Below are 26,510 nucleotides of genomic sequence, written 5' to 3'. Positions count from 1 at the left end.
AAGGTGTTAAGAGAGTTGGTCTGCTACAAACAAATGTATAAAGTATAAAAAAAAAAAAAATACTTTCAAATTATGTATTCTTGCAATAAAATTTTTTAGAATAAATTAATTTTCAAAGTATGCATTTTTACAGTCCTTTGTGTTAAGGTAATTTATTTCAGAAATGCATTAACATATGTAACAATGTGTCTTATGAAAGAAAGAAATTCAACTTAAAAACACAATCAAGAATACATTATAATTGTAAGTTTGGGTTTGCTTGTATTCTGCAATCATATCCTTAGTTTTGCTAATAAAATTGCTTGTTTGTTTTTTATTTTTTATTATTTTTTCAATGTAGGAATCAATTTTGCAGTTGTTACCACAGTTACCAAGATACTGCCCAAGCCAGATAATATTTTTGTTTATAATAAAACACTGCCTGATTATGAATAAAAGCAAATTTTATTATTAATTTTATTATGAATAAAATCCATAATAAAATGAAATTTTATGAAATGAAATTCATTCATAATGAAATTTTATTATGAATAAATGCAAAGCTATTCCTGATCCATTCTTGTGATCACTCTCACTAACCATTGACAATGTTGACACATCATTTACAACCACATGCTGTGAGATTTGTTTCACTGATGGGATACTGTAAGTTGGCATAATGATAATAAATATAAAAATGGAAGAAGACTAGTAGCATAAAAACTTATTTAATGTGAAATTTTTGCCTAAGTGTCATAGGTACAGGATTATAGAACAGTAATTAAAACAATAAGACACTTCTAAAAAGTGCCATCTTAGTAGCTAATGTAAGATAACTCAAACATGTCGAAGCTTAAGTGATGTGAGGATATCATGTTGGAGGCTTAATGGAATGTATACAGCTTTTGGAAAGGATTAAAACTGATTTTAATACTTCAAAGATTCATCTCAGTCACTGAGACATCTTCAGGGATTACAAAAAACTAATGTAACATACACTCAAATAAACCGCAATACTAAGCTAATCACGTCGGTGACTCTTTAAGTCTTATCTAGGTGGTGCGCCCTCTATGCCCACCCATTTTAGGCCACGTACAATCGCCCATAGAGGGGTGCACCACCGGGATAGGTGGTGCATCCTCTATTGGCAAGTCACCCATGTGGTTAGCTTAGTATTGTGTTGTATTTGAGTGTATGTTACATTAGTTTTTCATAATCCCTGAAGATGTCAGTAACTGAGATGAAATATTGAAAGTATTAAAATCAGTTTTAATCTTTTCTGAGTGCTGTATACATTCCATTAAGCCTCCAACATAACAGTCAATTTCCTAACTCAAAAAACCCAAATGCAATGTCCTAAATCCTTGGGTTACTTCCATCATATACTGCTTATGATAGTTCATCATAATAAATTCCTAACATACAGCCTTGTGGGTGGGGGGTATTATGATACGTACTACTAACCCAACTCTCGGATCCATAGTTAAAATTAGTATGAACACTATCTTGTATATAGCTAGTTTTTCTCTTAATCCATATAAATTATTTATTCAGTTGATTGACTTCTTACCATACTTTACTGCTGACTGAAATTCAGAAATGAACACGACAGAAATAAATATCTCATCAGTGTTATTGATCTAATATTGCAGTATGATCCATAATAAATTTGCTCTAATTACTTAATTGTTAGACCTTGTATATCTTATTTGCATCAACTCCTTCCTTATTATTATAACGGTGTCTCCATAGAGTCAGAAGACTCATTGTGGGAGACCCTACATTGACACACTAACCATTATTCATACAATACTTATCATGCTTCTCCTTAAACTCATTCACAGACACAACACTTGCAACCATCTCTGGCAATGCATTCCACACTTTCACCATCCTCCAAGCAAAAAATGTAGTCATAACAATCTTGTTAACTATATTCTTACACAAATTCTAGAGATGACCCCTTTATTTCCCTTCCTGCACTGTACAGAAAAAACTGATCAATATCAATCCTATAAAACCCCTTTAATAACAGGCCTGCCAAATTCAAGTCATGAAAAGTTGTCTGGAAACTATTAACTGTTTCTGATTTATTTTTGACCACTGATTTCAAATATCTACTAACATTTTTCTCTATCACATAAGGATTTTTCACAAAATGAATCTCAATATTACAATAAAATAGCTTTAAAAACGCATTATATTAAGTAAAATAACAGTATTTAAAATTTTCTGTAAACATTTTTGGAATGAAAGCATTGGATTATTTAATTAAAATTTTTTAAATTAAAGTAATTAAAGATTAATCTTTGTACATACTTTATATTTTGTTGTGGTGTCTTTTTCCTTCAAAGCTCCTTTTTGATTTTTCTGTGAAATTCTTTTCCGGGTCATCCCTGTGCAATATCCAGCAATAGTCCACCATCATGTTGATATTCCACTTGCCCTGATACCTTCTTTCCATCTCCTTGATGTCTTGTGGAATCGCTCTCCCTGCTCTTGGCCGGCAGTTCCCAGATTCTCAGGAAAGTAGTCTAAATGAGAGTTGAGAAAGTGCACTTTTAAGCTCATGGAGCATCCAAATCCTTGAATTTCTGTAGCATGTCTTCCACAATCATTTTATAGTTGGGGGTCCTTGTGATTTCTAAAAAATTTGGTCACCACCTCTTTCAAAGCTTTCCATGCTTCTTTTTCAACAGTTGCCATTTTTTCTTCAAACAGTTTATCCTTCATAAGTTTTCTGATATCCAGATCTATAAAAATACCTTATTTCAATTTTGCTGTAGATAATCCCAGAAATTTTGCACAGATGTATTTAAAACACTCTCCTTCTTTCGACAAAGCCTTGACAAATTGCTTCATCAATCCCAGCTTTATGTGAAGCGGGGGTAAAAGGATTTTTTCCCAAGCAACCAAAGTTTCGTGTAACGCATTTTTACTTCCAGGTTCTAATGCGACTCTTTCTGGCCATTCCTACTTGATCCAATGTTGCTCTCGATCTCGGCTGTCCCACTCGCACAAAAAGCACGGGTATTTGATGTATCCTCTTTGTTATCCCAAAATCACAGATATGATTTTAAGATCACCACAAACTGTCCATCCATGATCATTATACTTAAGTTTGCTGAGAATGAAGGCTAAATTTTTGTATCGTTCTTTCAAATGCAATGAATGTGCTGCTGGTAGTATGGAAGCATAGCTTTGAAGTTTCTTTTTGAGGAATTGATAAACAACCTCTTCCAATCAATGACTTCATATTTTATGTTGAATTTGCTTATCAGTCTGGGAATATCGCTACAGTAAATTAAATCACCTTCCTCTGAAAAGTAAGGAAGAAAATCTTTCTTCTTAGATTTTTTTATTTTATTTTTTATAATGTTGAGCCATACACAGGAGGATGGGTGGTGGGTTGGGAAAGGAGGAACTTGTTTACATTTGATTTGAATGACTTTAAATTGTATTCCTTGGGAAACACAGCAGGTGGGAGACTGTTCCACAGTGCAGTAGTTGCAGGGATGAAGGAAGAGGAAAAGAAACTTGTTCTATTTGTTTCTAGGTCATTGGAACACGTACAGTAGCAGCTGTACGTGTTCCAATGAGTTTAATACTGAGCGGAGGAATTATTGACATTTCAGATGAGCATTTCCCATGGAAATATTTGTAGAATATACATATTGCAGAGACCATGCGTCTGTGTGAAAAAGGGGGGAGGGATTTTTTTTTTTTTTATGTTGAGAAATATGATAACCTTAGTAGTCAACGACTAAAGTTTAACTAAAGAATCGCACAAGAAAATGTGTCTGTGACACATTTTCTTGTGTGATTGCGAGATAATGGATGACTTTACTGTTGTCACACAGCAAAGTCATCCATTACCTCAGCAAATCAGATTCAAAGTAGCCACCTGCACTTTTATCTGCATTCCTCCCTCTCCTGTCTTAAGAATGAGAAGTTTCATGGAAATTTTTTTATTTACCATAAAAAGGCATTTCAAAAAAGCACTTAAACAACTAATTAGCTGTTAATAAAGGAGAATGAAAATAAATACCAATGCGCTGAATTTAAATCCAAATACTACTAATAAACACGATAAAATTAGAAATTGGGTAAAATTGGTGGGTGATGGAATTTTTTTACTATTTTTTCTGAACTCAGTCTAAAAATCTATAAGAATCAATTATTACTTCTCAGACAACTTTTCCATCACAGGCCTGTGTAATTTGTGTGTTTATCATATCTTCTCTCTTATGCCTATCAGCTAGTTTTTAGAGCATATAGACCTATCTTTCCTCATAGGAAACATTCTACAGACATGCAACAATCTTTGTCACTTGCCTCTAGATCTTCTGTGTCCAATAATCCAGATGTAGCCTTATTAATACCTTATAAAATGTAACAATAGCTTCTCTATCCCTGCTTTTCAGTGTGTTCTTCAACAACCATATGATTTGATGTGCTGTTTTGGCCACCTTTGTAGTATGTCCTCTAAACTTAAGTTTTCTGTCCACAATAACCCTCCAAGTTCCTTGTGTCATGAACTTCTTTCAGCTCAATTCCATGAATATAGTATACAACATGTGATCTCACCCTCTTGAAGTGCACCTTATGCTTAGCCATGTTAAACTGATACCATTTACCTTTACCCATACTGTTAGCATATTTAAATCATCCTGCTAGATATCTACATCATTTGAATTGACTATCACTCTTCCCAATTTTGAATCATCAGCAAACAAGTGGATATTTCCTGTCAAATTATTTCCAATATCATTAATGTACAAATTAAACAACAGAGCCCTGAGGTACACCACTAGTTACATGCCTTCTCCTGGACTCACTCCTCCATACACTACTCTTTGATATCTGTCCATCAGCCACCCTCTATTATTATTATTATTATTATTTATATTTTATTTTATTTGAGGCTTTGCCAATTCCATTCACTAAGTCTACCATCATATTCAACTGTAATGATAAATTTTTTAGTTAACCTTCCTCTGGCTCATTTCCAGAGGTTGATGACTCTTCTTTTGCCCTTCTGTTTCCTTTGCTCCATGTTAGCAGTTCTGTTCATAGCACTTCAGAACCAGTTTATTGCAAGCAACAATTCTCTGTGCTGTTTTCTAGTTCTTCTATGTGACTCCTGAACATACTCTCCTTTTCCTTTCAATTATCACTTATACTAATGGCATTGCTTTTACCTGGTTGTTTCATGCATACAAGGAAAGATTCCATTCTCCATGTGCCTTCATTGTTGTTTAATTTTTTTAATTTCCAACTTTTTATATGCTAAATGATAGATATGATATACACATACCATTCCACTCTATCAGTGATAAGGGAAATGCTGTCTGCTCAACAACCAACAGGCCATGGGTTCAGATCTTACTGTGGCATGAATGTTTGTGAAAATCTTTAGGTCTGTGGTTTCTAGAGATGTTTGCAGATAGTATGATCCTTAGTGTGCTGATAATACTAAAATGTATGTTATGCTTTCAACCTTTTGTGAGTTGGATTTGCTTAAAGAAAAAAATCACTGTTCATCAGAATTTAGAAGACAGCAGAATACTTTGGTCTCCTGTAAATCATTTTACATACATATAATGGCTACTTATACCCTTTGCAGTTCAACTCCATACTCATAGAAGAAAAATGAACAAAGAGGGAGCAAAATTTGCTGCTGTTCTTCTTTGATACAGCCTCCTCTTATGTATTTTCTAAACAGTATAAGCTGCAGGTCTTTAAAGCTAATGTTAACAAGCTGCAAGTTTGTTTGTTTTTTCTTCTTTCTCCAAAGTAATTTTTAGTGATAATTATCACTAAATATGGATTATAATCCATATAGGGGACCCACTAAAATTACAGATAAGTACTAATTATGATTTGGGATATTGTTTCATTTATCTGTATACAGTGAAGAGCTGCACCAGTGTTGAATAGTATAGACTGGCAACTACCTGTCGATTTTCCAAAAAAGTTAAATAGTATCACTTACTCCCTTGCAGAAGAATGAAAAGATGTTTTAGGATTTTTGTTTCATTTTATTTATTTATATTGTGCTTCATGAAAAGGTACTAAGGCTTTCAAATAATGGGTTTTGTTTGGTATAGAGCAGATTTGTGGCTGATTGAGGATTTCATGGGCTTTTCAAGTGATTTCTTGGAATTAACTATGAATTCCAAGAAATCACTGTGTCCCTGAATAGAATAATTACTGCTCCTGACCATCATCTCAACAAGGTTTTGTCAAAATAGTGTTCTGGGATGGCAGGCTGCTTTTTCCCCAGAGATGAAGTGAATTGTGTGTTACAGTGATAATATAGATTTAAGCATTGACAGAGTTAAGTGCATTCTGTTCAAGAGTTGCACATGAAGTTCAGTTATACTAAGTGTTTCTTTACAAGGACTGTAGTGTCATCAGGGAAGATATGAGTATAACTGAACTTTAATTGGGTTCCTTTTCTGTGTTGTAAAGACAGTATAATATAATCCTGAAGATATTTTCAGGCGTAAACTTTGTTTGCTTTCACTGGGATAAAGGATTAAACTAAATCTATTATATTATAGTCCAACCTAGTGATAAATAAATTTTCAACATGTAAAGACAGTAGTTCACTTTGAGGAATGCTGTATATTTTTATTGCTTTATAGTTTGCCTTTGCACACTAAAGTACTGAAGTATTTTTAGGAACTTGTGTTCCTTATTTACTGAATTATGGTTTTTACTTAGCATTAGACTTTATTTATAAAAAAATTACTAAATAATACATTTTAATATCTTTTATAGAGATGTTTAGATGAGAGCGCATCTACCTCCTTAAAAGTAAGTTCTCTCTCTCACTTGCTATTTTATTTATTCCTCTTGTTAATTTAAATTAAAAATATAATGCAAGCAATTCAAAACAAAAGTAAAGTAAACAAGATCATAATTGTAGTAGGCACTAACAACTTAACTAGAGATAGGTTCGGACATGACTGGGTTATTTGAAGAAGTGAAAGTGAAAATAGTAAGTATATTATCTCTATGATAAAAATGAATAAAGAAGAAGAGCTATGGTGGCCAATGATTCAGTGCCTAAGCTGTGTAGAAGAAATGAATGCAAGTTTTTGGATGTGTGGAGTGAGAGTTTGAAGTAAGATTGGATTTGTATAAGAGGGATGGCCTACACATGAATTCGTTTGGCATCAGGAGTCTTCAAAAATTATTAATTGATATCACACAGAGTCAGCGATACTGAATTCTGATGGGAGGAATCATGAGAATCTGTGTAAGAGAGACAATGTAGGTAACTGTATTAATGATGAGAATGGTTATTATTATGGAAATCAGTTTGAAGAGAGAATGATTCTGTGTTCGTTTGACAGACCTATTAAGCACGTGCAACGATGTCTGCAAAATTGGAACTAGATAAAAACAGGGATCTGCAAGTTGTCCAACTGTGTCATGTAGACCACACACGTGTATGAAAAAGAGCATGCAGGTAATTTATTATGTCTGTATAATCTAGGAGTATCAGAAACAAAGGAGAAGAGTTTGCTGCCTTGGTTAATGTATTGGGACCTCATGTTGTAGGCATTAGTGAGACAGCTATCAGAAGCAAACATACTAACTGATATTGAGTGCAAAGAGTACAGTATTTTTAGGAAGGATAGACAAAATATGAGAGGTGGGACATGCTGCTAATATTATCAAATGTCTTGAATTCAGTTAGAGTTGAGACCCATGACTGCAATACTAGTAACAGTTTTTCATGAGGCAGTGAGTTTGACGCCATCTGGTGTGAGATGGAGTCTAACAAGATTAAATACACAGTGGAGTGTTGTTACAGACCTGGTGGATTGGTTGCTAGTGACGAAGAAACGAATCAACAAATAAATACGATAGATGTGAAAACAGTAATCATAATGGGAGACTTTAGTTATCCAAACATTGATTGGGATAGCTATGAAATCTCATGAGAAGAATGAACTAAATTTATTGAGTTATTGCAATACAACTTTCTCAAGCAACATTATTATTATTTTTTTTTATTATTATTATTATTGTTCCGGGAAACTCCAAGGAGTCGACAGACTCATCGAGGGAGGCCCTAACATCATGTCTGGAACAACTATTCAGCATTCACACAGTATCTATCATATCTTGCTTTGAACTCATTCATGGTCGTAGCACCCACAACAGACTCTGGAAGTTTATTCCACTCATTCACCACTCTCCAAGTAAAAAACCTAGCTCTAACACCCTTGTCAACTACGCTCTTGCCCAGCTTCCATGAATGGCCCCTAGTCCTCCCACCACCAGTCATATTTTCAAAAATATCTTCTGGATCAATCTTATAAAAACTCTTCAGTAATTTGAATGTCTCAATCATATCACCCCTCCTTCGCCTATCGTCCAATTTCTGCAACCCACAAATCCTCAATCTATTCTCATAAGGTTCATTCCACAGACCTGCTATCATCTTGGTCACTCGTCTCTGGACCCTCTCCACTTCCTCCCCATCACGAAGAAACCCTGGTGCCCATAACTGGGCACAGAAGTCCAGATGGGGTCTTATCAAGGCTCGATACAGAGGAACAACAACTTGTTTGTCTTTGCATGTTAAAGTATTTTTCATAAGCCAAGTGATTTGGTGAGCTGTTTTAGTCACTTTTGCAATGTGCCCCCTAAACTTCAACTCCCTATCCACCAGCACTCCCAAATCCCTGGCCTCATCAATCTCCTGGAGTAAGGTTCCACCAATGCGATATACTGCTGCTGTTCTTTTCACCCCAAAGTGCATAACCTTACACTTTGCCACATTAAACTGACATCCATTTTTCCTAGCCCAGTCCTCCAAACTATTCAAATCATCCTGTAAAATTTTGACATCCTGTGCACTCACAATTGCTCTACCCAACTTTGCATCATCAGCAAACAAGTGAACACTTCCTCTCAAATCCTTTCCAATATCATTGATGAACAAATTGAAAAGCAGTGGTCCAAGAACAGAGCCCTGCGGCACTCCACTAGTCACAGGCCGTCTTTTTGACTCCACTCCTGAATAAACCACTCTCTGGTATCTCTCCTTCAACCACCCTCCTATCCATCTTACCAACACTATATCTATCCCCATCTGCTCCAGTTTACTGATTAGGGTTCCATGTGGTATCCTGTCAAAGGCCTTGGCAAGGTCCAGTAGTATCACTGTAAACCCATTACCCCTATCCAGTTCAGCCGTCACTGTGTTATAAAATGTGAGCAAGTTACTGAGGCATGATCTACCCTTCACAAAACCATGTTGTCCCCCATACAATATCCCATTTTCATCTATCCAATCCTGTATTCTTTTCTTGACTAATTTCTCTAAGACCTTGACAATGATTCCTGATATGCTAATCGGTCGGTAATTTACAACAGCCGTCTTGGAACCACCTTTATGCAGTGGAACTATTTTTCCCTCCTTCCACCCGCTCAGGACTAACCCAGACCCGAGACTCAAATTAAACAAAATGGTCAAGAGTACTGACAATTCTTTAGCTGTTTCTCGTACCACACGAGCTGGTATACCATCCAATCCCACAGATGTATTGACATTGAGGTTATGCAATAGACTACTCACCTCCACTTCGTTCACCACAATTCCCGTATAATCTACTGGTTTATTCGTTTCTGCAATGTCACCACCTGGATGATATATTCTTGCAAAGTGCTCACTCAGTAACTCAGCTATCTCAACTGATTCAGTTACCTCCCTACCATCGGCATTCTTTAAAATCATTCTGCCATGTACATTTTTCCTTTTACTTGCTACATATCTAAAAAACTGTTTAGGATTCTCTTTAGCCTGCATGGCCAATGTTCTTTCGTAATCCTTTTTTGCTTTTCTTACCACACTCGTCACCCTTCTGGCCTGCGCTTTATACTGTTCATGTGCCTGCCGGTCACCTTTCTCCTTAAATTCCCTCCATAGTTGTTTTTTTTTTGCAGCTCAAGCTTAATGGTGTTATTCATCCATTTAACCCCTACTTGATTTATTATTCGGACTCTAGGTATACAGTCAGCCATTGCTTCATGCAAGCACTTCTTAACTACCTCCCATGCACTATCAACTTCTAGTCCTTGCAGTTGTACATGCCATGGCACTGAGCCAATCAAACTCCTAAGCTTGTCATACTTTCCAGCCCGATAATTCCACATGTACCCTGTCTTAATTGAAAATTCTACACCTTTAGCCACCTCCCAAGTCAAGACCCTATGATCACTCTCACCGATTGGTGGCAATGTGGTCATATTTGTTACAGCCAAATCCTCAGATGTAATTACTAGGTCAAGCACTCTCTGACCCCTAGTATTTTCCATTACGTGCTGTCGCAGATAGTTATCCCTTAATAACCGCATAAAATCCAATTCCTTCCTCCCGTGTGTCCTCTCCTCACTCCAATCAATGCGACCATAGTTGAAATCTCCCATAATAATCACCCTCCTTCCACTCATTTCTTCTATTTGCTTGTGCATACTGTCACCACCATCTTTTCCATCACCTGGTCTATAGCAGCACCCAATTGTATATTTAGTTCTGCTAGCCACAATCTCACACCAAATGGCCTCAAATGTGCTCTTTTCTCTATCCTGCAATTCAACTTCTATTCTCCTTGGCTGTAGCTCATCAGCTATCATCAACAATACTCCTCCCCCCATTTTATTCTCTCTGTCATTCCTGAACACACTATACCCATCACATTCAATCCCACTAGCTATATCATCTACAGTCAGCCATGTTTCACTAATACCAATAACCTGTGGTCTGGAAGTGCCAACCATGGCCAAAAACTCTTCCTTCTTGTTCCTAATACTTCTAGTATTAGTATACATGAATTTAAGACCCTCATTAGCCCCAACCCTACCTTGATGCCTTATATTAACTATCCCACTCTGGTTTGTTGTCCTTATTTGCTCAGGCATATTATATTCATTCTTACATTCAACTGCCTCCCTAAGGACTGTATATCTACTCCCCCCCCCCCTTAACAAATCTAGTTTCCCTGAATTTGCACATCCACTACATTCAGCAACACTCTCTCAAGTCTTCTTACACCATAACCATTCAAATGCAGACTATCCATCTTATATAGATCCTTCCGCCCATCAAACTCACTCCACACGTCCACAAATTCCACACCACTCGTCATACATAACCCACGCATAAAGTCATTCGCAATTATGGCCCTCCTTTTAAACATTTCACTGTCATATCGTGGCAAAAGACTAATCATTCTAACTCTCTCACTCTTTTCTTTTGCTACCTCAAACAATTCATTCAGGTCTTCTATCATTTCCATTTTATCTCCTTTCAAATCATTCGTACCTGCCACAACAATCATTTCTTTCACCCTTTCCTTTTGCTCTCTAATGGACCCAGTTACATCCTTTATGGTCGCACCAGGTTGGTACGATTTTGTCAAATCTTCTACTAACACACCTCGTACTAACGAGTCTCCATACAGCACTCTATCCTTCATTTTGTTCATGTTCACATTCATATGCCTATTTTTCCTGTCATACCTTTTATTACTGGTTGGTTCATTCAGTTAACTTTTGTTCATGCACTCTAGCTGCTGTTTTGCCCTTTCTATTGCACCATTCAACAACACGATCTCACTCAATGCATCTATCTCATCTTTTTTATTCTCTGAGAAACCATTAATACTATCATTCACACTTTCTACATTCACACTCTCATAATTCTCATGTACAACCTTGCCGTTTCTTGTCATATCGCTATTTTCTTCATTCTGAAGTTTGACAAAATTATCACACTCACGATCCGAAATACACTTCAATTCCTCATTCTCCCTACATTTTCTACACACATTCAATCCTTTATTATCATCTATCCACACTCCGACCGCACTTCGCAAAGCGTGCATTTCACAGCTAGTACACTGACTCATTTCTTTTATACTACTGTTCTTTGATAAAGATGGCGAACCATCATTGCTGGCCGCCATTTTCCTTCGTACGGGTGCCATAATTATTGCAACGTGTTTTATCAAATAATAAGTTATAACACACCAAAAACACACAAATAGACGCACTAAAATATGCAAGGCAAACAAAACTACGCAGTATTAAGTAATTTTATCAACGATAACTAAAATTATTACTTATCTTATCAGGAGCTTGCATGAACACTACACACTATGACATGTGATGGAAGGAAATTTACATCGAAAAGTGTTAGATTTGATTGTAGTGTCAGAGGGGATTTCACGTAAAGATGTAACTTTATGCTTCCAGTTGGTGACAGTGATCATGTAGTACTCATTTGGGAAGTTGGCATAGTTTATGAATGTTCCATTCAGAACATTCATAAACTAAGCTACAAAGCAGAAAATTGTGACTACCTGTAGGGGTATTTTGGGTTCTTTGCTATGGCATCTTGAATGGGAAGGATATTGACAGTATATTGATATTATCAAAATGTCCCTGAAGTTCAAAGAATAGGGTAGGAGTGAAATGGATGTGCAATCTAATTAAGCAAGGAATTTGTGAGAAAAAGATGATGTGGAAGGAATATTGTGTGCATAAGGATGATGTCAGTTACGATAATTATGAGCAGCAGGCCAGAAGAGTTGCAAGTGTTGTACAGAAAGCTAAGTCCAAGTATGAAAAGTAACTTGCCCTGCAAATTAAAGACAACTTGAAAGAATTATATCATTATGCTGCAAGTAAAAGAAAGAATGAATTTGAAAGAATAATCTTATTGAATGCAGATGGTATGTGGGTGACTGATGCAGAAGTGACTTACTTTTAAAGATATTAACAACACCAAACTATTTTATAAGCAGATGTTTTATTAACTTGCTTATATTTCACTGAATTTCAAATCAGCATCATCAGGACACAATATACCTGTAATGGACAAAAGATCTAAAGTCCTATTTTGGTGCCCTCTAATGTTGTAGGGGGAAACAATTACAGCTATGTGGGAGTTGCTCTTATGATAACAGTCCCCCAAATTTTTGGCAATTTTTTTTTTTCCTCTACAACATTAGAGGATGTCAAAATAGACTAGATCTTTTGTCCATTACAATTGTATTGTTTGACTTACATACTGTCGCATATACATGTTGTGTTGTGCCCTGATGATGCTGATTTGAAATTCAGCAAAATATAAGAAAGTTAATAAAACATCTGTTTATAAAATAGTTTGGTGTTGTTAATACCATTCAAAAAAAAAAAAAAAAAAAAAGTCATGAATAACCGCCAACACCTAAGCTTATCTATTAGAGTGATGCAGAAGTGATCATTAAACTGATGAGCAGCCATTTTGCTAAAAGCTATCAAGTTGCTAAAACATGACCTTCCCTTTGTTAACCAATGCTGTTCATTACAAAGTAGAGATTCTCTGTCAACCCATTTCTGAATGCAAGCCATAACCAACTTTTCCAAAATCTTCACCACTACTATCGAGATAGTGATTGGTCGATAGTTGAATACATCTGTCTTTGCACAACTCTTGTGCAATGGGATTACCACACATTCTTTCCACTCCTGTGGAATCTTCCCTGTTCCGAGACTTGGATTATATAGCCTGGTCAAGGGAATGCAACATTGAACTCACTGCTAATATATAAGGAAAGTCATGTAAATGAGGAGGAAATACTGGAGCTATTGCACAAACTGAATCAGAATTGTGCAATAGGATATCAGCATGGATCTTGAAAGAGTGTTCAGCTGAACTGACTGTTCTGTTGACAGGCTAAGTAATTCAAGTCTCAGAACAGGGAAGATTCTACAGGAGTGGAAAGAATGTGTGGTAATCCCATTGCACAAGGGTGGTGCAAAGACCGTGCATCCAACTATCGACTAATCAGTATCTCAATAGTGATGGTGAAGATTTTGGAAAAGTTGATTAGGGCTCGCATTCAGAAATGAGTTGACAGAGAATCTCTACTTTGTAATGAACAGCATTGGTTTACTAAGGGAAGGTCATGTTTTAGCAACTTGCTCATATTCTATACTATTCTTTCAGGTTATTTTGGAAGTAACGGAATAAGCTACATTTCTGGCTTTTCTTACCATTCATTCTATATAGGCTTACGTCACATAAAATAGTTCCTTAAATTTTTTACGTTATCACATCATGTGGTACTTTGTATACAATTATTTTACTACTTTCTTACTTGCCGATGTTAGAATTATCTTTAATCTATCATGTGGTCTCCGACGACCACCAACTTTACCCTAAACATTGTTGCCATAGTAACAGCAAACTAATATCCAGATATCTTCGGAAGCGGTATGGCCTGTAGTATATTTCTTTACTTCCAAAATAATCTGAAAAAGATAATTTTACCACTGAGCTAGACAAGGAGAATAGATACACCGTGATACTTTTGTATTTTGCTAAGGCTTTTGACGGAATACTGTTGCATAAATTGTAGAATATGGGATTGGATTATGAACTGTTGGCATGGATAAGAGGATGGCTGACTCACAGATAACAAAAACTGGTATATGGGGGGGGGTGAATCTGCAAAATTCAAGGTAACCAGTTGTGTGCCTCAAGGATCAGTCCTTGGTCAATTGTCATTCGGTCTGTACATTAATGACATTGGGAAAAATTTGATGCGACATACAGCTATTTGCTGATGATGCAAAGATAGGTACGGTAATCTGGAGTGCTGCTGATATGCAGTACTTGCAGAATGATTTGAGTAGGTTAGAATTGTGGACATGTGAAAATGGCTGTCATTTGAATGTTAATAAATATAAAGTCATGCATTTTGGTGTGATTAGATGTCCAATGTTGTATGATATTTGATGGGATTAAGCTTGAAAAAACTGATGAGACTAGGGATCTTGGAGTTTTAGTAGATACAAAATTGAAATTCAAAGGTCATATAGCAAAAATTGTAAACACAACTCAGAGTAATGGCAATGCTGAAACAAATCTTGACATGTAAAGGTAAGGAAATCATTTTGCCTCTTTATGAGGCCTTGATAAGACTCACTTAGACTATTGCTTGCAGGTTTGGTCTCATGGTTTCCGTGGTGATTCTGATTAAGTGGGGAGAGTGTCAAATTATATCACGATTGTGTGTGATACAGATGAAGATATATAGAGAACTTGTGGACCGCAGTCACCAGTTAACATGAGAAATAGGGGTGATATGATTGAGACTTACAAATTTCTGAAAGGGTTATACAGAGCTTGAGTAGATGGACGTTTTCATTTTATGGAAGGTGGGGAAAGGACACAAGAGCATCCATGGAAATTGAGAATGAATGCTGTCAAGAAGGGGATTAGGGGCAGATTTTTTTTCTCATAGAATACTGCATGATTGGAATGGATTGCCATTGGATGTTGTGTGTGCATGTAGCGCGAATAAATTGAAGAACAGGTATGACAGCTGGTACGAATAGTACGGCCTCCCTCAATGAGTTCCTGACTCTCTGGAAGTCTCTCTTAATACTTTTTATTATACAAATGTGATCAATAAAAAGTATTGAAGTTTTTTGCTTGTTTACAAAAATGCTATACGAGTTTCCACAAAAGAATGGCAGTATTTTGAATTTAAATATTTATTGAAAAAAAAAAAAATTAAGACAGCAAAAATGCTGTCTCCACTACAACACTACTATCATCAATGCCATCCACTGCCCATCATCACCAACAACAGTATTTGAATGGCATGAGCTTCCATAGTTCAATCAGTATAATAGAACCCTGTAGTTGGAAAGACCTGGGTTTGAATATTGTCTTGGATGCAAAGAATCTTTAATAAACTGCAAGGTGAATTTGCTGGTCTTGGATGGAGGCAGCAGGGTTTTTTCTCTCAGAAACGCAGGTTTTTTTTTTTTCATCTCCCAATACCAGCAAACCTCCAGAATAACACACAAAATTAATGAGATTGTTTCTGAAAAACCAAGTTACTTGGCTGTGATATGCCATGGAATGGGGGAGATTTTGAATGGCAGCTTGGAGTGAAAAATCCATCAGTCAGTAATTTTATGTTTTAACTCTTAAGTGAAGAAGTAAGTTTTGATCATAGTTTATCCTGTATGTAACCTTAAAACTTTTTAAGAGTTTAGGTTGGGATTATAAAATTGCTGAAAAATTGGTTCTTTTCTATCCAATCACCTATTCAGGAGGGCATATCTCCAAAGAAGTTCTCATCACCTTATATGTAAGTAAATTTCTGAGCATTGCCAGCATTTCATATTAATCTGAAATATCTGCCTGTTTTCACTACATATGAACCAGCAGCTAAAGTTGTGCTTACCATAAATCATACTGAACTACTTGCCATCTTGACATTTACTGATTGCAGCCAGATAGGTGCACAAAACTCTTTGAATAGATAGACAAACAATGGTCTTAGGGTTAACGATCAAAAATTTGGTTTGAATAATATATGAATTATAATGGCATTCTTTTGTAGATTATTATTGTGTTGCATTATTACGATACTATAAACTGCCAGCAGTTAGATATAATAGCATATATAAAATTTAATATTTCGTTAAAGGTTGTGTGTAACATTTTTAGAGAAACAATTTGAGAAACAGTCCTGGCCTATAGGCAGGGCTGCTATAGGCCAGGGAATGCAAAGGATGATATGAATGATATACATTAGCAATCCATACACTTGAATGGATTTGATGTTAGGAGCTTAGAAAAGTGTGTTGCTGACTGGAGTAGGATTTGATGTGAAGAATGCAGGAAACTAAAGTTGTTGAGGAGAAAGCAGGTGAAAGCACATGCAAGCACCAATTAGGCAAATAAGTGTGTGATTGGACAGAAAACTGACTTTAGTTCTTTGGATAGAAAATAGGAATGGGATTGTGAGTACAAAGCGTAAAGTAGTTATGGACCCATGAGAATAATACCATTTATGTATACTAATGCCAGAAATATGATTATTATTATTACATGACACCTCCAGAGAGTCCATGGACTCATCGTGAGAGAGCAATCTACTTCGCTAAATACATCTCACGTTCTCCACTACAACACTACTATCATCAGTGCCATCCACTTCCTATCATCACCAACAACAGTATTTTTTGTCTGTAAATTGTATTATTATTACATGTGTTCTGAAGGCCGATTTGTCTGTATGCAGGGTAAAAAAAACCTGAGTTTCCAGGAGAAAAATCTTTGCTACTTCTGTATGAGATTGGCTAAACTCACTCAATAGGAACAAGGAGGAGGAGTTTTAGGCTTGGTTAGTTTCTACTGCAAAAATGATTGGTATTAGCAAGACGTGGCTGACTGAGGATGATATAATCATCATCCTTGGTCAGAAATTGGCTTAAAAGAGTAGGAGTACAGGAGGTCAATAAGATGGAAAGCAGTGCATTTGAGGCTTTCTGGTGTGAGATAGAAGCTAACAGGACAGAGTACTTAGTTGGTTGTTGCTGTAGGCTAGGGAATGCAAAGGATGATATGCATCAGCAAATGAACTGAATAAGTAGAGGGACAGTAATTATTATGGGGATATATTAGATATGTGAAGAGCCAAAGGCTTCGATTCGGCGACATATAACTTGTTTAAGTTAAGGGATATTACATCCCATATAGTTTCTTAGCCGAATAAGAAACTCAAAGAGTTTCATGCCGAATATAGTAAAAACTATATATAAAGTTCGGCAATTCCAAGCGTAAGCAAATACCTGGATACTGCAGCACTGATCCCAAAGGGTAGTGCAAGCTGGGGCAACTCGTGGTAGAGGTGGAGCGAGTTCTGATCACTATTCTTGATATTTGCCCATAATGTGAACTTAGCTCCTAGGAACTGTATTTTTATTCACATTATGAGAGAAGGTCACTACCCAGACCGGTTTCGACCTTTATTGAGGTCTCATCAGTGAGTAGCCAGACCTAGTTAATATCAAGTTTGTAGCGAACAGAACTTGTACCCCTACTACGAGTATTGCCGTGAGGTGCTCTAATAAATTATTAGATATGTGAAGAGCCAAAGGCTTCGATTCGGCGACATATAACTTGTTTAAGTTAAGGGATATTACATCCCATATAGTTTCTTAGCCGAATAAGAAACTCAAAGAGTTTCTTATTCGGATAGAGTTTCTTATGGGGATATAGATTGGAAGGAGGAAGGGTCATACAGACAGAAGGAAAAGGAATTTTTGCAGCTTCTTGAAACAATTACCTATGCCATCATGCAATGGAAAGGACTAGGGGGATCGAGGGTGCTAGATCTTATAATTACATCTGAGGACTTTTTATGACTAAGATGGCTACGTTTCTGTCAGTTGGTGAGAGAGAAGTTGCTGTCATTCGGTTTTTACCTGGGAGGACGCTAAACAAGCAGAATTAATTAATTAATGTTTAATTACTGTGTCAAGCACTGTAATGTTTAATTACAATGTTTGAAACTGCAGGGAACTTTGGAAATTGCTTGAAGTGGTACTGTTGGAGGATATACTTCAGGAGAAAGATGGTAGTAGTTCATGGTAAAGGAACAACTAGGTGACTGCATATCTGTGGGTAAGAAATTAATAAATTGGGAATTAAATGGTCATGTTGCAGTATTAAGCAGGAGTTAAAGAAAGAAAAGAATGTGAAGGAGATTCAAAAAAAAAAAAAAAAAAAAAAAAAAGATAATCCAAGCCCATGAACGGTACAAAGCACACACCAAAAGAGACTGATGGTAAGGAAAGCAAGATTGGAGTATGAGCAGAGATTAGTTGAGCAAGCCGAAGAGTGAAAGAGCTCTTTCAATATGTGGAAAGTAAAAAGAAAGAATGACCATAGTAAAATAATTTTGATGAATACTAATGGTAAGGAGTTGACTGAATTAGAATAAACTAGTTGAATTATGGAGTGATAACTTTGCAATGGTGTATTATCCAGGTGAAGACATTTCACACACACACACACACATATATATATATATATATATATATATTATTATTATTATTATTATTATTTTACAGCATCTCCATGGAGTCTAGAGACTCATCGCAGGAGACCAAAATCAACCATTATACACACAAATCCAATAATACCTCTGCTTGAATCCATTCACTGTCAGAGAACTCTCAACCAATTTTGGCAATCCATTCCTTTCACTCACCACTCTCCATGCAAAAAATCTGGTCTGCACCCCACTAATAACCACACTCTTACACAGCTTCCACCAACATCTGAATTGGATAAAAGTAATGATTACAGATACTTGTTAGCATGTTTTTCAACATCCAAGTAATTTGTTGAGCTATTTTACCAACTTTTGCAACATGCCCTCGAACTTTAACTCTTTGTCCACCTTTATCCACAAGTCCATAGCCTCATCAATTTCCTGCAATCCAATACCATCAATGTGATACACCATGTGCAACCTTTTCAACCTGAAGTGCATAATCTTACATTTTGCAACATTAAATTGACAATCATTATCCTTTGCCCCCAATGCCAATTTATTTAAATCATCCTGCAGGAGGATATCTACATCAAAAATAGTTAATGCCAACAGTACTGTTTTCCCAGGTGGTCACCCTCTCAAGTACTAACTGAGCTCAACGCCACACACACGCGCACACACAGGGTGTCCCTGAATTCATGGCCAAAACGTGAAGGGATGGTAGTACACACCAAAACCACCAATATTTGTCATAGAATATGCGGCTGCAAACGCAGTGAGGAGTCGGAAATGAAGGACGGACGGACGGACGCAAACCTGGTATTATTACACAATAAATGTAATAATACCAGGTTTCCAGAGTGACATTTATTGGAGATCATTACAACAAATGCTGAAATGTCCACCCACCAACGTTGATACATGCGGCACAACCGTGGAGTAGTGATTGGTGTACCTGCTCATAAACACCGGGCTTGGCATGCACATCGCCAGTTGCGACGGACAGTTGGGCTACCAGATTCTTTATGAACTACACGGGCATCTCGTACACGACACTCTTCAAATGTCCCCACAGAAAGAAATCGAGACAAGAAAGATCGGGCGATCTGGGGGGACACAGGATGGGACCACTGTACCCAATTCATTAGTTCCCAAATGCGGCATCACTGGCATCACATACAAGATGCTGATGTATGTCCATGCTGAAATGGGCAGGTGCCCCATCGTGCTGGAACCACATATGGGAGTGGATGGCGACTTGAACATCTTGAAGCAATTCCGACAAAACCTATTGCAGAAAAATACGATGCGTTCACCATTGAAGCAGTCCGGCTGTAGATAGTCATGCACAATCCCAGCCCAGATTGATGGCGAACCGTTGCTGGTTCGACTGTGGACATGTATCATAGGGATTCTGGGCCGCCCGCAAATGTGCATTATGGACTTGCATTAGAAAGTTGATTCATCCGTAAATAGCACACGAGCAGGGAAATTGGGCTGTACAACACTTCGCTGCAGGAATCACTGGGCAAAATCCATGTGCAGGGAATAATCAACGCTGTCAATGCCTGCACTCTCTGCAAGTGATAGGGATGTAGCTTTGCTTCATACAGTACTCACCAAACACTGTTCCGATGCACACCCAGGCTCCAGGGGGCAGATCGCATGCTTGTACCTGGGTTATCTGTCACCATACACAAGGTGTCCTCGCTCATAGCTGGCGTTCTGGCTGTCCGTGCTAGTCCGGCATCATATCGACTGATGTGGAAGGTGCCTGCCTCACTCAACTGATGGTGCGGTCATGCAAACATTTTATGATCGGGCTCGCGGTACAGTCTTTGCACCTCTCTACCATTGCCCTTGGCTACGCTGTACATCAGGTGCATATCGGCTTTCTCTGTATTCGTAAACTGCTCCATCTCGTGTCTGGTCGATGTTGAGAATGCTGGGGTTTGTCCAATCCAGCGCTTTTAAGCTGTGCCATCTCATCTGCTCCCCCTACTGGCACCTGTCTGTGTTGGCAGCCGCATATTCTATGACAAATATTGGTGGTTTCGATGTGTACTACCATCCCCTCATGTTTGGGCCATGAATTCAGGGACACCCTCTATATAATAAGTATGTAGGATATTACAGCATGGGTTTGGATGGGATATCAACTCCCATATGACAAGAATGTACTAGGGAATTAATATTGCCTTTCGCTATATTGTCTGATCTGAATCTCTGCTCTGGCAGAGTCTGAAGGGAGTGGAAGGAGGGGAAAAATAGTTCCATTACATAAAGAAGGTTCCAAGACAGAAATAGCAAATTATTGACCAATTAGCATTTCAGAAGTGGTGGTCAAGGTATTGGAGAAGTTGATTTAAGACAATTCAGGAATAGATGGATAGGAATGGTATACTATTTTAAGGAGGGGGAAGCATGGTTTGGTGAAGGGTAGGTCATACTTCAATAACTTACTGTTTATAATAAACTGACAGCTGAGTTGGATAAATGTAATGGCTACAGATACTGTTAAGCTCCTGAGCTCAACAGTCAAAGATCTTTGTAGTATATTGTGAAAATCCAATGGATACTACATGAAATTCTGATACATAAATTACAGCAAATATGGACATGAAGTTGCTAATGTGGATAAGAAGATGGTTAATGGAGAGATTCCAGACAGTAATGTTTATACAGGACAGTGACTAGTGGCGTGCCACAGGGTTTGGGTTACTATTATTTAATTGTACAAAAATGATATGAGGGGAAATGATGTGAGGGGAAATTCAGTTGTTTGCAGATGACACAAAATTAGGTAATTGATCTGGATTATTGCCCACAGGTCTAGTCTCCTAGATTTCTTGGAGATTTGGAAGAGATGGAATGGATTCAGAGGCGAGTGACCAAGATAGTGGCAGGTCTGTGGGATGTTCCATATGAGAGGGGAGTGAAGATTTGTGGGTATCAGAGGCTTGTTGATAGGTAGGTAATGGGTGATATATAAGTTACTTAGGGAATTCTATGGGATTGATGTGAAGGAAATATCAGACGTGTGGGTTCGAATTGCACCATAGGCATGGATGTTTGTGATTGCCTGTGAAAATACTAGTAGTGGTTGGTAAATGGTGTTCGCTGTAGTTGGTGAATTGAGTGGTGGAGACAGACAGTTGTCGAGTAAGTACCCTCCCTCAATGAGTCTATGGACTCCCTGGAGGTGTCACGTAATAATAATACTTTATTAACATAAGGAAAACTAGGAGTCATCCATGGAAATTAAGTAAGAGTGTAGTTAGCAAAGGGTGAGGAGTTGATTTTTATATTTAGAGAGTGGTGAATGAATGGATGGAATGGATTGGATTGCACATGTAATAATACCACTAATTATAATAATAATGTCAGTTTATAACTCATCGAAATACTTGAAACATACTAGATTGTATATTCCACATGTATTACAAATCACTGGCATCACTATATATATATACTTTTTTTTTTTTTTTTTCAAGATCTCATGACATCTCAGCTTATAACTGAAATTGGGCTTGTAAAACAAGAAAAAAACTGCCTATTGAAAGTTTTGTGCACAGGAATACATCTCATTGTGCCACCCAATTCATTTTTTTTTTTCCTTAGAACAAGACTCTTTGGATTGTAACTTAATAGCAAAAAGGCTCAGGACCCTTCAACATTAATGTGGTGGTCACACTGTTTTATGACAGTGATCACATCTCAGTACTTACCATACATCTGTTGCATGTTCAAAATTTTATTATTATTAACACCAGGCTTATCATAGGAGACACACACTGTTACAAAGTTCATCAAACCATGCTTTTAAACTAATTTAATGTATCTACATTCACCACAATGTCAGACAATGCATCCCATCCACGAACCACTCTTCATTCAAAGAACCTACTCACACCCTCCGTATACAGCTTCCAGGTATGTCCCCTTGTTCTTTCCCTTTTCTTCCATTATGTGAAAAATTTCTTCTACATTAGCTCAGTAACAATCCTTTATTAACTTAAATGTCTCAATCATATCCCCTCTCTTCCTCCTATTCACAAGGCTTTGCAAACTGCATTCTCTCAATCTGTCCTCATATTCCACATAAGACCAGTTATGACCTGAATCAGTCTTCTCTGGACACTCTCCACTATATCCTTATCACCATGAAAACCAGGGGACCAAATCTGTGCATACTAATCCAAACGAGGCCTGATCAAGGCCTTATAAAATGGAACCAGAACTTCTTTATTTCTACAATCATTCATATTTATACATTTAGGGACACAAAAACACACGTGTTGAACAGATTTTATTAATTACTAATAAAATAAAACTTGAAGTTTCGACCCCTGTATCGAGGTCATCATCGGAAGGATACAAGTGTATAAGGAACCAAGCTACATGCTCTAGCTCTGTATACCGGTAAACTAAATCTACATAGTAATTAATCCTTTTCCCTAGCCTGACCTCTAGTGATAAAAAATAAATAAATAAAAATAAAAAATATATTTAAACAAAAATAAATAAATACAACTACAATAAACTGCTAAAGTCCTCATATTCTTCTGGATTTATACAGTTCTGATTATTATAATATGATTTCTTTCAGTTGCTGTTGAATGTTACAAACACTTCACCAAGTTGTCTTCTTGTAGTGGGATTTTTCTATGGCTAGTTTAGGTTGCTACACAGGTTGTAGATGGGTCCTCCACATTCTTGAAATGGTTAATCCATCATTTTTGTTGAGATTTGGGTTGTGTTTGAGCATTTCACATGACTCTTTAAATTTTCTCTCAAACCAAGTTTTAGTGCGGTGTAAGGACTTGGTATTTTTCTGATCAATTCTGTGGTATGTTTGGAGTGTGTGGTCAGAAAGGCCGGTTTTTCCAAAATGGAGGTATTTAATGTGTCGTTTGTGTTCATCTTGTCTGATTGGGATAGTTTGCCCTGTTTCCCCTATGTACACTCAACGATCAAGATTTATTAGTCAGCTTTGACATAACTTCCCCTTTCACCAGTGTCCCAATTAATGACGCTATCTTGATCCTACAGAACATATTTCCACACGACATCACAGCCCTCTTTGTCCACGTACTCCACTCTGGATATTTTGTGTGGCAAAACAATTTTTACCTTCAAAAAGAAGGTACAGCCGTGGGCTCACCACTTTCCCTCCCAATAGCTAACTTTTATATGGAAGACTTTGAGCAACGGGCTCTAGAGACAGCATGTCTAAAGCCCAAAATTTGGCTCAGATACGTTGACGATATTTTCGCCATTTGGCCCCACGGCCGTGAAGCTCTAAATACATTCCTTAGCCACCTAAACAAACAACACAAATGTATCCAATTCACCACTGAAATGAAAAAAAACAACTCTCTTCCTTTCCTAGACACACTTGTCACATGTCTTCCCTCTGGCTGTCTCTCCTTCTCAGTTTACCTCTAACCTACACACACAGGCCAATACATACACAAAAATTCTTACCACCACCCAACACAAAGACTAGATGTCATAAGCACCCTTAAACACAGAGCTCTAACAATTTGTTCTAATGAACAAGCTCTAAACCAGGAATACAAGATCATCAACCAAACATTTATAAAAAAATGGATACAGCAAAAAAACTATTCACAAGATCCTCCATAAAGATACCAGTAAGAACAAAAAAGATTTCAGGAATGCTATTGCCATTCCTTATGTTAGAGGCATTTCTGAAAAAATAGACAGAACACTACTCAAATACAACATTAAAACCACCTTTAAACCCCCAAATAAGTTAAGACACCTACTCAGTTCTTCTAAAGATCCTCTTCCACACCTAGCCCGCCCAAGGGTATACAAAATACAATGCACATGTAACATACCATACATAGGGGAAACAGGGTGAACTATCCCAATCAGACAAGATGAACACAAACGACACATTAAATATCTCCATTTTGGAAAAACCGGCCTTTCTGGCCACGCACTCCAAACATACCACAGAATTGATTGGAAAAATACCAAGTCCTTACACCGCACCAAAATCTGGTTTGAGAGAAAATTTAAAAGAGTCGTGAAATGCTCAAACACAACCCAAATCTCAACAAAAATGATGGCCTAACCATATCAAGAATGTGGAGGACCCATCTACAACCTGTGTAACAACCAAAACTAGCCATAGAAAAATCCCACTACAAGAAGACAACCTGGTGAAGTGTTTGTAACATTCAACAGCAACTGAAAGAAATCATATTATAACAATCAGAACTGTACAAATCCAGAAGAATATTAATACATGAAGACTTTAGCAGTTTATTGTAGTTGTATTTATTTATTTTTGTTTAAATATATTTTTATTTATTTATTTATTATTTTTTTTAATCACTAGAGGTCAGGCTAGGGAAAAGGATTAATTACTACGTAGATTTAGTTTACCAGTATACAGAGCTAGAGCATGTAGCTTGGTTCCTTACACACTTGTATCCTTCCGATGATGACCTCGATACAGGAGTCGAAACATCAAGTTTTATTTTATTAGTAATTAATAAAATAATCTGTTCAACACGTGTTTTTGTGTCCCTAAATTTATAAATATGAATGCTGATCACCATATAACCCTTAAAAGAAAGAATTTATTTCTACAAGTTAAGATCCTCTGCATTATTGCCATAATCTGATGTGTTATCTTCACAGCTTGATCAGTGTGACCGCTGAACTTCAGATCCTTGTCTGCCACCACTCCAAGGTCTCTTGTATTGTCAACTTCCTCAAAAATTTCCCTGCCAAGTCTACTTTGCATCCTATCGTTGCCTACTAAATTTCTGAACCTTACACTTTGCAACATTGAATTGACAGTTCCATACTGTTGCGCAGTCATAAATCTGTTCAAGTCCTCCTGTATGACCACAGCATCAACTTAATTCGTCATCACTTTCCCCAGTTTTGCATCTGCAAAAAGTTGTTGTATATTAGCAGTTAAACCTATCTTGATATCATTAATATACAAATTAAATAATGGTTCCAAAAGAGACCCCTGTGGCACACCACTAGTGACTTAGTTCTTTCGAGATAGTGCCCCTCCCCACTATATACAACTTGCTGATACTTATTTGATAGCCAGTCACTTATCCAATTCATTAGTTTGTTATCCAGTTGCATCTGCTACAGTTAGTGACAACTTGTGGTATGGCAATCTATCAAAAGCCTTTGGAGAATAAGTGTACCATTGTTTATGCATCTCCCTTGTCCAATACATTCATCACCTTGTAGTACACTCAACCCACTTTTATATCCTATATCTCACCAATGCGTGTCCGCGCGGTTAGCCTAGTGGCTATGCGCTTCGCAACCATATGCCTGGGGAAGCAGTGTTCTAGGTTCGATTCCCGTCGGTGACGTGAGGAGCTTGAAGGATCTTCCTCAGCCATAGCCAAGTTAGCCAGTCTTGGGCGTGGACAGCAGGGTTTTTCCCCCAGTTTATTCTGGGGTTTTTCATCCTGCAAAGCAGGCAAACTGGCCTTGAGAACTCAACACTACAGGCCATAGGATACACCGGGGCATAAGGCTGACCACCTTATCCTGTAAACGGAGTGAGGTCCGATTATCAATGGACCCTCAACACCGCAAGGTAAAAGAGGGTATAAGGAAGACGACGACATATCTCACCAACAT

The 26,510-nt window shown here is 37.3% G+C and overlaps 1 protein-coding gene and 1 long non-coding RNA gene across 3 annotated transcripts in view; one reads left to right on the top strand and one right to left on the bottom strand.

Moving 5' to 3' along the window:
* LOC150101188 (uncharacterized) overlaps positions 1–26,510 on the bottom strand; it is a 320,189-nt gene that overhangs the window by 3,768 nt on the left and 289,911 nt on the right. The gene's annotated exons all lie outside the window — the stretch shown is intronic.
* LOC150101189 (leucine-rich repeat protein soc-2 homolog) overlaps positions 1–26,510 on the top strand; it is a 408,424-nt gene that overhangs the window by 174,027 nt on the left and 207,887 nt on the right. For both annotated transcript variants that reach the window (XM_090402102.1, XM_090402101.1), the window contains one exon: positions 6,766–6,801. In XM_090402102.1, the coding sequence (XP_090258228.1) occupies positions 6,766–6,801 (36 nt within the window). The remainder of the gene's footprint in view (positions 1–6,765; positions 6,802–26,510) is intronic.

The sequence above is a fragment of the Typopeltis vanoorti genome, chromosome 12, assembly GCF_054136105.1.
Source record: "Typopeltis vanoorti isolate ZY-2024b chromosome 12, IOZ_Tvanoo_1.0, whole genome shotgun sequence".
Taxonomy (NCBI): Eukaryota; Metazoa; Arthropoda; class Arachnida; order Uropygi; family Thelyphonidae; genus Typopeltis; species Typopeltis vanoorti.
This window is presented reverse-complemented; position numbering and strand designations above follow the sequence as displayed.